General features: G+C 47.9%; 1 protein-coding gene across 1 annotated transcript in view; it reads right to left on the reverse strand.

Moving 5' to 3' along the window:
- Window positions 1-14,247, reverse strand: part of LOC123491688 (protein PTHB1-like) — a 131,498-nt gene that overhangs the window by 78,563 nt on the left and 38,688 nt on the right. The window contains exon 6 of the mRNA XM_045223339.1: window positions 11,240-11,465. Coding sequence (XP_045079274.1) covers window positions 11,240-11,465 — 226 coding nt within the window. The remainder of the gene's footprint in view (window positions 1-11,239; window positions 11,466-14,247) is intronic.

The following is a 14,247-nucleotide window of genomic DNA, read 5'->3' on the forward strand; positions in this document are numbered from 1 at the left end:
TGTTTTGGCAGCAGACCAACGGTGAAAGGAGAGAGACCGGATGACATGGATCCTGTCTGCTCAATACTCTTGACACACACACACACACTAGAGTCCTGCATCAGGTCGGATACACAATACAGGATCAGAACAATTATATTGCTGGTCAGAAACATTTTAAATCAAGATAATAGGGCCTACACTTTTTACAAACCCAGGAGCTTGTTGTGTTACATTGTGTTGTGAATTCCATTCTGTGAGCGGCGAGGCTTCCAGCCATGAACGTATTGAGAGAGCGTGGAGCAGGGAACTGTCCATTATTTGTGTGGTGCTGAAACATTCTAATTTGTCCAAGCACAGAGCTTATGTTCCCTCCCCCCACGTGAGAATAGGCAACGACAAGTTGTGAAGTTTATTTTCTCTAATGGGTAACGCAGGCTAACTGGAGAAATAAAAATAAAGGTTATGATGGGGGGCTCCACCATCGTGGAAACAGGTGCTGCACAAGTGAAATCCCCGGTTTGGAAGGACAACAACCCGGTGGATGGATACACAGCCTGCAAAAAGTGCAAGCAGGTATTTGTTTATGATAATTCAATTAAATATCAGTTAATTATTAGCCTACGTTAATTCAGGCTGTTGTTTATTTAGACCATACGCAGGCCATATAAAGTGTAAACCGGTGCGGCTGGTATAAGTTTGAGTAGGCCTATAATAGCCTATTTTTGCAGCCTACAGTGCATTCGGAAAGTATTCAGACCACTTCACTTTTTCCACATTTTGTTAAGTTATGGATTATATATATTTGTTCTCATCAAATCGACACACAATACTCCATAATGACAAAGCAAAAACTGATTTTTAGCAAATGTATTCAGACCCTTTACTCAGTACTTTGTTGAAGCACCTTTGGCAGCGATTGGTATGACGCTACAAGCTTGGCACACCTGTATTTGGGGAGTTTCTCCCATTCTTCTCTGCAGATCCTCTCAAGCTCTATCAGGTTGGATGGGGAGCGTCGCTGCACAGCTATTTTCAGGTCTCTCCAGAGATGTTCGATTGGGTTAAAGTCCGGGCCACTCAAGGGCATTCAAAGACTTGTCCCGAAGCCACTCCTGCGTTGTCTTGGCTGTGTGCTTAGGGTCGTTGTCCTGTTGGAAGGTGAACCTTCACCCCAGTCTGAGGTCCTGAGCGCTCTGGAGCAGGTTTTCATCAAGGATCTCTCTGTATTTTGCTCCATTCATCTTTCCTGACTAGTCTCCCAGTCCCTGCTGCTGAAAAACATCCCCACAGCATGATGCTGCCACCACCATGCTTCACAGTAGGGATGGTGCCAAGTTTCCTCAATTTTTAAAAATGTTTTAGTCATTTAGCAGATGCTCTTATCCAGAGCGACTTACAGTTAGTGAATGCATACATTTTCATACTGGCCCCCCGTGGAAAACGAACCCACAACCCTGGCGTTGCAAGCGCCATGCTCTACCAGACGTGATGCTTGGCATTCAGGCTAAATAATTCAATCTTGGTTTCATCAGACCAGAGAATATTGTTTCTCATGGTCTGAGATATCTTTTAGGTGCCTTTTGGCAAACTCCAAGCAGTCTATCATGTGCCTTTTACTGAGGAGTGGCTTCCGTCTGGTCACTCTACCATAAAGACCTTATTGGTGGAGTGCTACTGAGATGGTTGTCCTTCTGGAAGCTTCTCCCATCTCCACAGAGGAACTCTGGAGCTCTGTCAGAGTGACCATCAGGTTCTTGGTCACCTCCCTGACCAAGGCCCTTCTCCCCCGATTGCTCAGTTTGGCCGGGCTGCCAGCTCTAGGAAGAGTATTGGTGGTTTGAAACTTCTTCCATTTAAGAATGGTAGAGGCCACTGTGTTCTTGGGGACCTTCAATGCTGCAGACATTTTTTGGTACCCTTCCCAAGATTTGTGCCTCGACACAATCCTGTCTCGCAGCTCTACGGACAATTCCTTCGACCTCATGACTTGGTTTTTGCTCTGGCATGCACTGTCAACTGTGGGACCTTATATAGACAGGTGTGTGCCTTTCCAAATCATGTTCAATCAATTGAATTTACCACAGGTGGACTCCAATCAAGTTGTAGAAACATCTCAAGGATGATCAATGGAAACAGGATTGACCTGAGCTCAATTTCGAGTCTCATAGCAAAGGGTCTGAATATTTATGTGAATAAAAAAATCAGCGGGTGCGGCTCCAAAAAACTGACCTGTGTAGGACTCTGACACAGACACACACAAACACACCCTGGATGGACATCATATAAGGGATAACTCCAGTAGTCCCAAATAAAACACATTATTGCGACTTAACTGGTTTATTGCACACATCCATACAGTAACAGTCCCAAGCTACTGCATATATCAACTACTGTAGCTGATCTAAATAGCTGTGTGTGTAATGCGTGTCTATATCAAGACAGTTGTCGTAAGCTGTCATAACTATCAAAGACCCTAGCTTCTATACCACTACCATAACAGCATTATGTACTTTAAGCCTAACGACAAACAATGTCCAGTTTAACAACAGCAAAATACATGTAAAGAAAACGACCATGCAACTACACTATCCCAGAACTAAGTATTCTACATTGGTCAAGAACCCACATCCATGTTGTGAATTAATTACAAGCTCCAAAGCATGAACGCGTCAAGCACTCAATAAGGCAACTAATTATTCTATTTGTGGAGAGGGAGGTTTTCAGCTGTAAACCATCATTAATATTTCCTCACTCCACTGTATCCATATTCATTAGTCTGGCTGGTGGCTACCTACCGCTTCACAATACTGCCCCTGTGTCCATCAACACTCCTCATATATCATATTAAACATCTAGTATTAATCAACTGCTGTGTTTGATGGGGTGGAAACTGGGGAGAGAACTACTGAAGGGAAATGGTCGAGTTGATATGTCATCGACACACTTATACGTGTGAGGGGTGACTGCTAAAGAGGGGCAAGGGAGAGAGGGAGGAAGAGAGAGAGGAGGGAGAGAGGGAGGAAGAGAGAGAGGAGGGAGGAAGATAAGAAAGAGGGAGGAAGAAGAAAGAGAGAGGAAGAGGAGAGAGGAGGGAGGAAGAGAGAGGAGGGAGGAAGAGAGAGGAGGGAGGAAGAGAGAGAGGAGGGAGGAAGAGAGGAAAGAGGGAGGAAGAGAACAGAGGGAGGAAGAGAGAGAGGAGGGAGGAAGAGAGGAAAGAGGGAGGAAGAGAACAGAGGGAGGAAGAGAGAGAGGAGGGAGGAAGAGAGGAAAGGGGGTGGAAGAGAACAGAGGGAGGAAGAGGGAGGAAGAGAGAGGAGGGAGGAAGAGAAGAAAGAGGGAGGAAGAGAAGAAAGAGGGAGGAAGAGAGAGAGGAGGGAGGAAGAGAGAGGAGGGAGGAAGAGAAGGAGGAGGAAGAGAAGAAAGAGGGAGGAAGAGAAGAGAGGAGGGAGGAAGAGAAGAGAGGAGGGAGGAAGAGAGAGGAGGGAGGAAGAGAGAGGAGGAGGAAGAGAGGAAAGAGGGAGGAAGAGAAGAAAGAGGGAGGAAGAGAAGAAAGAGGGAGGAAGAGAGAGAGGAGGGAGGAAGAGAGAGAGGAGGTAGGAAGAGAGAGGAGGGGGGAAGAGAGGAAAGAGGGAGGAAGAGAGAGGAGGGAGGAAGAGAGAGCAGAGAGGAAGAGAAGAAAGAGGGAAGAAGAGAGGAAAGAGGGAGGAAGAGAAGAAAGAGGGAGGAAGAGAAGAAAGAGGGAGGAAGAGAAGAAAGAGGGAGGAAGAGAGAGAGGAGGAGGAAGAGAGAGAGGAGGGAGGAAGAGAGAGGAGGGAGGAAGAGAGGAAAGAGGGAGGAAGAGAGAGGAGGGAGGAAGAGAGGAAAGAGTGAGGAAGAGAAGAGAGTGAGGAAGAGAAGAGAGAGGGAGGAAGAGAGAGAGGAGGGAGGAAGAGAAGAAAGAGGGAGGGAAGAGAAGAAAGAGGGAAGGAGGAAGAGAAGAAAGAGGGAGGGAGGAAGAGAGAGAGGAGGGAGGGAAAGAGAGAGGAGGGAGGAAGAGAAGGAGGAAGGAGGATGAGAAGAAAGAGGGAGGAAGAGAAGAAAGAGGGAGAAAGAGAAGAAAGAGGGAGAAAGAGAAGAAAGATGGAGGAAGAGAAGAAAGAGGGAGGAAGAGAGAGAGGAGGGAGGAAGAGAGGAAAGAGGGAGGAAGAGAGAGGAAAGAGGGAGGAAGAGAAGAGAGGAAGAGAGGAAAGAGGGAGGAAGAGAAGAGAGGGAGGAAGAGAGAGGGAGGAAGAGAGAGAGGAGAGAAGAGAAGAAAGAGGGAGGGAGGAAGAGAAGAAAGAGGGAGGGAGGAAGAGAAGAAAGAGGGAGCAAGAGAAGAAAGAGGGAGGAGGAGAGAGAGGAGGGAGGAAGAGAAGAAAGAGGGAGGAAGAGAGAGAGGAGGGAGGAAGATAGAGAGGAGGGAGGAAGAGAGGAAAGAGGGATGAAGAGAAGAAAGAGGGAGGAAGAGAGAGAGGAGGGAGGAAGAGAGAGAGGAGGGAGGAAGAGAAGAAAGAGGGAGGGAGGAAGAGAAGAAAGAGGGAGGAAGAGAGAGCAGAGGGAGGAAGAGAGAAAGGAGAGAGGAAGAGAGAGAGGAGGGAGGAAGAGAAGAAAGAGGGAGGAAGAGAGGAAAGAGGGAGGAAGAGAAGAAAGAGGGAGGAAGAGAAGAAAGAGGGAAGAAGAGAAGAAAGAGGGAGGAAGATAAGAGAAGAAAGAGGGAGGAAGGAAGAGAAGAAAGAGGGAGGAAAGAAGAGAAGAAAGAGGGAGGAAGAGAAGAAAGAGGGAGGAAGGAAGAGAAGAAAGAGGGAGGAAGAGAAGAAAGAGGTAGGAAGAGAGAGAGGAGGGAGGAAGAGAAGAAAGAGGGAGGAAGAGAAGAAAGGAAAGAGGGAGGAAGAGAAGAAAGAGGGAGGAAGAGAATAAAGAGGGAGGAAGAGAATAAAGAGGGAGGAAGAGAGAGGAGGGAGGAAGAGAGAGAGGAGGGAAGAAGAGAAGAGAGAAGAAGGAGGGAGGAAGAGAATAAAGAGGGAGGAAGAGAGAGAGGAGGAGGAAGAGAAGAAAGAGGGAGGAAGAGAGAGAGGAGGGAGGAAGATAAGAAAGAGGGAGGAAGAGAGAGAGGAGGGAGGAAGAGAAGAAAGAGGGAGGAAGAGAATAAAGAGGGAGGAAGAAATAGGGAGGAAGACAAGAAAGAGGGAGGGAGGAAGATAAAAGAAAGAGGGAGGAAGGAAGAGAAGAAAGAGGGAGGAAAATAAGAAAGAGGGAGGAAGAGAGAGAGGAGGGAGGAAGAGAATAAAGAGAAGAAAGAGGGAGGAAGAGAAGAAAGAGGGAGGAAGAGAATAAAGAGGGAGGAAGAGAGAGGAGGGGGGAAGAGAAGAAAGAGGGAGGAAGAGAGAGGAGGGAGGAAGAGAAGAAAGAGAAGAAAGAGGGAGGAAGAGAGAGAGGAGGGAGGAAGAGAGAGAGGAGGGAGAAAGAGAGAGAGGAGGGAGGAAGAGAAGAAAGAGAAGAAGAGAAGAAAGAGGGAGGAAGAGAGAGGAGGGAGGAAGAGAGAGAGGAGGGAGGAAGAGAAGAAAGAGAAGAAAGAGGGAGGAAGAGAAGAAAGAGGGAGGAAGAGAGAGAGGAGGCAGGAAGAGAAGAAAGAGAAGAAAGAGGGAGGAAGAGAAGAGAGGGAGGAAGAGAGAGGAGGGAGGAAGAGAAGAAAGAGGGAGGAAGAGAAAAAAGAGGGAGGAAGATAATAAAGAGGGAGGACGATAATAAAGAGGGAGGAAGAGAATAAAGAGGGAGGAAGAGAGAGAGGAGGGAGGAAGAGAGAGATGAGGCAGGAAGAGAAGAAAGAGAAGAAAGAGGGAGAAAGAGAAGAAAGAGGGAGGTAGAGAAGAAAGAGGGAGGAAGAGAGAGAGGAGGGAGGGAGAGAGAGGAGGGAGGAAGAGAGGAAAGAGGGAGGAAGAGAGGAAAGAGGGAGGAAGAGAAGAAAGAGGGAGGAAGAGAGAGAAGAGGGAGGAAGAGAGAGAGGAGGGAGGAAGAGAAGAGAGAGAGGAGGGAGGAAGAGAAGAAAGAGGGAGGAAGAGAGAGAGGAGGGAGGAAGATAAGAAAGAAGAAAGAGGGAGGAAGAGAAGAAAGAGGGAGGAAGAGAATAAAGAGGGAGGAAGAGAGAGAGGAGGGAGGAAGATAAGAAAGAGAGGGAAATGAGAGAGGAGGCAGGAAGAGAAGAAAGAGAAGAAAGAGGGAGGAAGAGAAGAAATAGGGAGGAAGAGAGAGAGGAGGGAGGAAGAGAGAGAGGAGGGAGGAAGAGAGGAAAGAGGGAGGAAGAGAGAGAGGAGGGAGGAAGACAGAGAGGAGGGAGGAAGAGAAGAAAGATAAGAAAGAGGGAGGCAGAGAGAGAGGAGGGAGGAAGATAAGAAAGAGGGAGGAAGATAAGAAAGAGGGAGGAAGAGAAGAAAGAGGGAGGGAGGAAGAGAGAGAGGAGGGAGGAAGAGAAGAAAGAGAAGAAAGAGGGAGGAAGAGAAGAAAGAGGGAGGAAGAGAAGAAAGAGGGAGGAAGAGAGAGAGGAGGGAGGAAGAGAAGAAAGAGGGAGGAAGAGAAGAAAGAGGGAGGAAGAGAATAAAGAGGGAGGAAGAGAGAGAGGAGGCAGGAAGAGAAGAAAGAGGGAGGAAGAGAAGAAAGAGGGAGGAAGAGAGAGAGGAGGGAGGAAGAGAGGAAATAGGGAGGAAGAGAGAGAGGAGGGAGGAAGAGAGAGAGGAGGGAGGAAGAGAAGAAAGATAAGAAAGAGGGAGGCAGAGAGAGAGGAGGGAGGAAGAGAAGAAAGAGGGAGGGAGGAAGAGAGAGAGGAGGGAGGAAGATAAGAAAGAGAAGAAAGAGGGAGGAAGAGAAGAAAGAGGGAGGAAGAGAGAGAGGAGGGAGGAAGAGAAGAAAGAGGGAGGAAGAGAGAGAGGAGGGAGGAAGAGAAGAAAGAGGGAGGAAGAGAATAAAAAGGGAGGAAGAGAATAAAGAGGGAGGAAGAGAGAGAGGAGGCAGGAAGAGAAGAAAGAGGGAGGAAGAGAAGAAAGAGGGAGGAAGAGAGAGAGGAGGGAGGAAGAGAGAGAGGCGGGAGGAAGAGAGGAAAGAGGGAGGAAGAGAAGAAAGAGGGAGGAAGAGAGAGGAGGGAGGAAGAGAGAGGAGGGAGGAAGAGAAGAAAGAAGAAAGAGGGAGGAAGAGAAGAAAGAGGGAGGAAGAGAGAGAGGAGGGAGGAAGAGAAGAAAGAGAAGAAAGAGGGAGGAAGAGAAGAAAGAGGGAGGAAGAGAGAGGAGGGAGGAAGAGAGAGATGAGGCAGGAAGAGAAGAAAGAGAAGAAAGAGGGAGGTAGAGAAGAAAGAGGGAGGACGAGAGAGAGGAGGGGGGAAGAGAGAGAGGTGGGAGGAAGAGAGGAAAGAGGGAGGAAGAGAGGAAAGAGGGAGGAAGAGAGAGAAGAGGGAGGAAGAGAGAGAGGAGGGAGGAAGAGAAGAGAGAGAGGAGGGAGGAAGAGAAGGAAGAGGGAGGAAGAGAGAGAGGAGGGAGGAAGATAAGAAAGAGAGGGAAGAGAGAGAGGAGGCAGGAAGAGAAGAAAGAGAAGAAAGAGGGATGAAGAGAAGAAATAGGGAGGAAGAGAGAGGAGGGAGGAAGAGAGAGAGGAGGGAGGAAGAGAAGAAAAATAAGAAAGAGGGAGGCAGAGAGAGAGGAGGGAGGAAGATAAGAAAGAGGGAGGAAGAGAAGAAAGAGGGAGGAAGAGAAGAAAGAGGGAGGAAGAGAGAGAGGAGGGAGGAAGAGAATAAAGAGGGAGGAAGAGAATAAAGAGGGAGGAAGAGAGAGAGGAGGCAGGAAGAGAAGAAAGAGGGAGGAAGAGAAGAAAGAGGGAGGAAGAGAGAGAGGAGGGAGGAAGAGAGGAAATAGGGAGGAAGAATGAGAGGAGGGAGGAAGAGAAGGAAGATAAGAAAGAGGGAGGCAGAGAGAGAGGAGGGAGGAAGATAAGAAAGAGGGAGGAAGAGAAGAAAGAGGGAGGAAGAGAAGAAAGAGGGAGGGAGGAAGAGAGAGAGGAGGGAGGAAGAGAAGAAAGAGAAGAAAGAGGGAGGAAGAGAAGAAAGAGGGAGGAAGAGAGAGAGGAGGGAGGAAGAGAAGAAAGAGGGAGGAAGAGAATAAAGAGGGAGGAAGAGAATAAAGAGGGAGGAAGAGAATAAAGAGGGAGGAAGAGAGAGAGGAGGCAGGAAGAGAAGAAAGAGGGAGGAAGAGAGAGAGGAGGAAGAGAATAAAGAGGGAGGAAGAGAGAGAGGAGGCAGGAAGAGAAGAAAGAGGGAGGAAGAGAGAGAGGAGGGAGGAAGAGAGGAAAGAGGGAGGAAGAGAAGAAAGAGGGAGGAAGAGAGAGGAGGGAGGAAGAGAGAAGGGAGGAAGAGAAGAAAGAAGAAAGAGGGAGGAAGAGAAGAAAGAGGGAGGAAGAGAGAGAGGAGGAGGAAGAGAAGAAAGAGGGAGGAAGAGAGAGAGGAGGGAGGAAGAGAGAGAGGAGGGAGGAAGAGAGGAAAGAGGGAGGAAGAGAGGAAAGGGGGAGGAAGAGAAGAAAGAGGGAGGAAGAGAGAGAGTAGAGGGAGGAAGAGAGAGAGAGTAGAGGGAGGAAGAGAGAGAGGAGGGAGGAAGAGAAGAGAGAGAGGAGGGAGGAAGAGAAGAAAGAGAAGAAAGAGGGAGGAAGAGAAGAAAGAGGGAGGAAGAGAGAGAGGAGGGAGGAAGAGAGAGAGGAGGGAGGAAGAGAAGAAAGAAGAAAGAGGGAGGAAGAGAAGAAAGAGGGAGGAAGAGAATAAAGAGGGAGGAAGAGAGAGAGGAGGGAGGAAGAGAAGAAAGAGGGAGGAAGGGAAGAAAGAGGGAGGAAGAGAGAGAGGAGGGAGGAAGAGAAGAAAGAGGGAGGAAGAGAAGAAAGAGGGAGGAAGAGAGAGAGGAGGGAGGAAGAGAAGAAAGAGGGAGGAAGAGAAGAAAGAGGGAGGAAGAGAAGAAAGAGGGAGGAAGAGAAGAAAGAGGGAGGAAGAGAGAGAGGAGGGAGTAAGAGAGAGATGAGGCAGGAAGAGAAGAAAGAGAAGAAAGAGGGAGGAAGAGAGAGAGGAGGGAGGAAGAGAGAGAGGAGGGAGGAAGAGAGAGAGGAGGGAGGAAGAGAGGAAAGAGGGAGGAAGAGAGGAAAGGGGGAGGAAGAGAAGAAAGAGGGAGGAAGAGAGAGAGAGTAGAGGGAGGAAGAGAGAGAGAGTAGAGGGAGGAAGAGAAGAGAGAGAGGAGGGAGGAAGAGAAGAAAGAGGGAGGAAGAGAGAGAGGAGGGAGGAAGATAAGAAAGAAGAAAGAGGGAGGAAGAGAAGAAAGAGGGAGGAAGAGAATAGAGGGAGGAAGAGAGAGAGGAGGGAGGAAGATAAGAAAGAGAGGGAAGAGAGAGGAGGCAGGAAGAGAAGAAAGAGAAGAAAGAGGGAGGAAGAGAAGAAAGAGGGAGGAAGAGAGAGAGGAGGGAGGAAGAGAGAGAGAGGAAGGAGGAAGAGAGAGAGGAGGGAGGAAGAGAGGAAAGAGGGAGGAAGAGAGGAAAGGGGGAGGAAGAGAGGAAAGGGGGAGGAAGAGAGAGAGAGTAGAGGGAGGAAGAGAGAGAGAGTAGAGGGAGGAAGAGAGAGAGGAGGGAGGAAGAGAAGAGAGAGGGGAGGGAGGAAGAGAAGAAAGAGGGAGGAAGAGAGAGGAGGGAGGGAGATAAGAAAGAAGAAAGAGGGAGGAAGAGAAGAAAGAGGGAGGAAGAGAATAAAGAGGGAGGAAGAGAGAGAGGAGGGAGGAAGATAAGAAAGAGAGGGAAGAGAGAGAGGAGGCAGGAAGAGAAGAAAGAGAAGAAAGAGGGAGGAAGAGAAGAAATAGGGAGGAAGAGAGAGAGGAGGGAGGAAGAGAGAGAGGAGGGAGGAAGAGAGGAAAGAGGGAGGAAGAGAGAGAGGAGGGAGGAAGAGAGAGGGGAGGGAGGAAGAGAAGAAAGACAAGAAAGAGGGAGGCAGAGAGAGAGGAGGGAGGAAGATAAGAAAGAGGGAGGAAGAGAATAAAGAGAGAGGAAGAGAAGAAAGAGGGAGGAAGAGAAGAAAGAGAAGAAAGAGGGAGGAAGAGAAGAAAGAGGGAGGAAGAGAAGAAAGAGGGAGGAAGAGAGAGAGGAGGGAGGAAGAGAAGAAAGAGAAGAAAGAGGGAGGAAGAGAAGAAAGAGGGAGGAAGAGAAGAAAGAGGGAGGAAGAGAGAGAGGAGGGAGGAAGAGAAGAAAGAGGGAGGAAGAGAATAAAGAGGGAGGAAGAGAGAGAGGAGGCAGGAAGAGAAGAAAGAGGGAGGAAGAGAAGAAAGAGGGAGGAAGAGAGAGAGGAGGGAGGAAGAGAGAGAGGAGGGAGGAAGAGAGGAAAGAGGGAGGAAGAGAGAGGAGGGAGGAAGAGAGAGAGGAGGGAGGAAGAGAAGAAAGAGAATAAAGAGGGAGGAAGAGAATAAAGAGGGAGGAAGAGAATAAAGAGGGAGGAAGAGAATAAAGAGGGAGGAAGAGAGAGAGGAGGGAGGAAGAGAGAGCGGAGGCAGGAAGAGAAGAAAGAAGAAAGAGGGAGGAAGAGAAGAGAAGAAAGAGGGAGGAAGAGAGAGAGTAGGGAGGAAGAGAGAGAGGAGGGAGGAAGAGAAGAAAGAAGAAAGAGGGAGGAAGAGAAGAAAGAGGGAGGAAGAGAAGAAAGAGGGAGGAAGAGAAGAAAGAGGGAGGAAGAGAGAGAGGAGGGAGGTCAAAGCAAAAAATAAGTGGGGGTAAAAAAGGTATTTGGCCTGCTTAATGAAGGACAGACTAAATGAAGGGTGTGCAGACACACACATTTTTGTTCGAACTCAATGACCCATGGGAGTGGTGGATGGGCGCGCACACACACCACTGTAGGCCTGAGAGTGTGTGAAGGTCATAAACAGGGCTATGATTGAGACATGTGCTCTTCTCTCCAACCATAACACCTTTACCAGGGGACTAGTGTTTACTAGGCATTCTCACAGCCAGGGGTTAACACTGGAACAACAGAGCGTGCACACACACACCTCAGTGTGACAGGATTTATTAGGCACTCTCAGAGGAAGGGGTTAACGGCTACATTACAGGCTATACTGAACACTAATGAAGAGAAACTGCTTTTTCTCACACACAAACACACACACACACAAAGAGACAGAGAGACAGAGAGACAGAGAGAAGAGGAGAGAGCGAGAGACACACACAAACACTCTTCCCCCTCTCTCACCTGGCATCATGACTGGTATGGGTACGTTGGCCTCGGAGGCCAGAGACAGCCGTCCCCCCTTGCCCAGGCGGTCACACAGCACGGTGATGTGCTTCTTCAGGCGGACCGTGTCTTTGGGCATGCTGAGCTGGGAGGTGGACAGAGACAGGGCCTGGTCCTTAGGGCTGCGGGACAGACAGGTCCTTAGGAGGTGAGACACTGCCGCGTCCACACTCTCCTCCCAACCCTGAGAGAGAGAGAGACAGAGGCAGGTATTCTGTTATTCAAGCATATAATATGGGGGGGAGGGGGGGGAGCAAAGTAGGAAATGGGGAAAGAAGGCAGAGAACAATAGAAAGAGAAAGAGAGAGAGAGAGAGAAGCCGGGCATGTGGTCCATATACACTACCGGTCAAAAGTTTTAGAAGGGTTTTTCTTTATTTTTACTATTTTGTACATTGTAGAATAATAGTGAAGACATTAAAACTATGAAATAACACATATGGAATCAAGTAGTAACCAAAAAAGTGTTATATTTGAGAGGCCAGGTCATCTGATGCAGCACTCCATCACTCTCCTTCTTGGTAAAATAGCCCTTACACAGCCTGGAGGTGTGTCGGGTCATTGTCCTGTTGAAAAACAAATGATCATCCTATCTGGTTTGGACTTAGTGGGACTGTGTATCGCTGCAGAATGCTGTGGTAGCCATGCTGGTTAAGTGTGCCTTGAATTCTAAATAAATCACAGACAGTGTCACCAGCAAAACACCATAACACCTCCTCCTCCATGCTTTACGGTGGGAACCACACATGCGGAGGTCATCCGTTCACCCACACCGCATCTCACAAAGACACAGCGGTTGGAACCAAAAATCTCCAATTTGGACTCTAGACCCAAGGACAAATTTACACCGGTCTAATGTCCATTGCTCGTGTTTCTTGGCCCAAGCAAGTCTCTTCTTCTTATTGGTGTCCTTTAGTAGTGGTTTCTTTCTAGCAATTCGGCCATGAAGGCCTGAGTCACAAAGTCTCCTCTGAACAGTTGATGTTGAGATGTGTCTGTTACTTGAACTTACTTACTTGAAAATGTATTTGGGCTGCAAACTTATCCTCTGCAGCAGAGCCAACTCTGGGTCTCCCATTCCTGTGGCGGTCCTCATGAGAGCCAGTTTCATCACAGCGCTTGATGGTTTTTGCGACTGCACTTGAAGAAACTTTCAACGTTCTTGAAATGTTCCGTATTGACTGACCTTGATGTCTGAAAGTAATGATGGACTGTCGTTTCTCTTTGCTTATTTGAGCTGTTCTTGCCATAATATGGACTTGGTCTTTTACCAAATAGGGCTATCTTCTGTATACCCCCTACCTTGTCAAAACACAATTGGCTCAAACGCATTAAGAAGGAAAGAAATTCCACAAATTAACCTTTAAAAAGGCACACCTGTTAATTGAAATGCATTCCAGGTGACTACCTCATGAAGCTGGTTGAGAGAATGCCAAGAGTGCAAAGCTGTCATCAAAGCACAAAGGGTGGCTATTTGAAGAATCTCAAATATAAAATATATTGATTTGTTTAACACTTTTTTAGTTACTACATGATTCCATGTGTTATTTCATAGTTTTGATGTCTTCACTATTATTCTACAATGTAGAAAATTGTAAAAAATTAAGAAAAATCCTTGAATGAGTAGGTGTTCTAAAACTTTTGACCGGTGTGTATGTATAAATGAGATTCAGATCAGATTGTAAGGAAAGAGGAAGAAACCATACAACGAGAGGAAGCGACTTCAGACTGTTGAAATGCACACTGTCTGGAAGTCATCACAACCAAATAATATGTCCATGAATGCATAGTGCCCCATGTGTCCAGGATGATGTACTACCATGTACTACTGTAGTATTTATTTACAGGCCGAGACAGTCTGTTTATCTAGCTACTACTGTATCAGTCTGTTCAGTCCCAGTCTAGCCTAAACACTGCCTGATCTCTTCCATGTGTGAGAAACACACGCACAATCACCAAACACAGGTATCTCCACAAACACACCGGCATCAGCATGTGGTATTGTGTGGCTGTATGTACGTGCACCAGCCACACACACACACACAAAACCGTATACTGTTTCCACACAGACGAGCACATTCTGCAGACACACAGAGAGCAGATACAAATTTCACTCCGCAGACGAGCCAATAATGTGAATCCTTCAGACTTGAAACAGCACCAATTATCATTCAATCCAATTGCCTCTCCCGGAGAAAGAGAAAAATATCTTGTCTGGCCATCTCTCACACACACACAGACACATCCCTCGTACCTCCCAACCCCCCCACACACAATCTAAGATAGTCCAGGCGGGCCGAGTTGGGCCGTGGGGGTGTCGACAGGTGGCCAGGGTGTGGGGCTGAGTCCGTCCCTGGCTGTCCCCCTGCCGCCATGCTGATAGGCCTCTAATGAGCCCTAATGACAGGTAATCAGCCACGTAATGATGATGACAGGGAAGAGACGTGACATTACTCAGGGAGGGAGGGAGGATAAAGAGAGAGAGAGGGGGGGAGAGAGAGAGAGAGAGAGAGAGAGAGAGAGAGAGAGAGAGAGAGAGAGAGAAAAGCAAAAGGAGAATGAAATGGAGAGAAATATAAGGGGGGGAGAAAGAGAAAGGGAGAGTATAGAGGAAGAAGAAAGAAGAACATAGATCTCACCTCACACAATAACCACCAACAATATTAGGATTTACATTGGAATAATTTACCAGACGCTCTTATCCAGAGCGACTTACAGGAGCAATTAGGATGAAGTGCCTTGCTCAAGGGCACAGATTTTCCACCTAGTTGGCTTGGGGATTCGAAACCAGCGACCTTTCAGTTACTGGCCCAACGTTCTTAACCACTAGGCTTCTCAATTTCTGGGCCCAACAATGAAGGGCAGTGAAGATCACAGGGATAGGTTTGGAACTGGGCCCAAGTGACAAATCATATGGTAGAGTGATAACCGACATCCTAAATGCTGAGGACGACCTTGGCCGTGTCT

The sequence above is a fragment of the Coregonus clupeaformis genome, chromosome 10 (genome assembly GCF_020615455.1).
Source record: "Coregonus clupeaformis isolate EN_2021a chromosome 10, ASM2061545v1, whole genome shotgun sequence".
Taxonomy (NCBI): domain Eukaryota; kingdom Metazoa; phylum Chordata; class Actinopteri; order Salmoniformes; family Salmonidae; genus Coregonus; species Coregonus clupeaformis.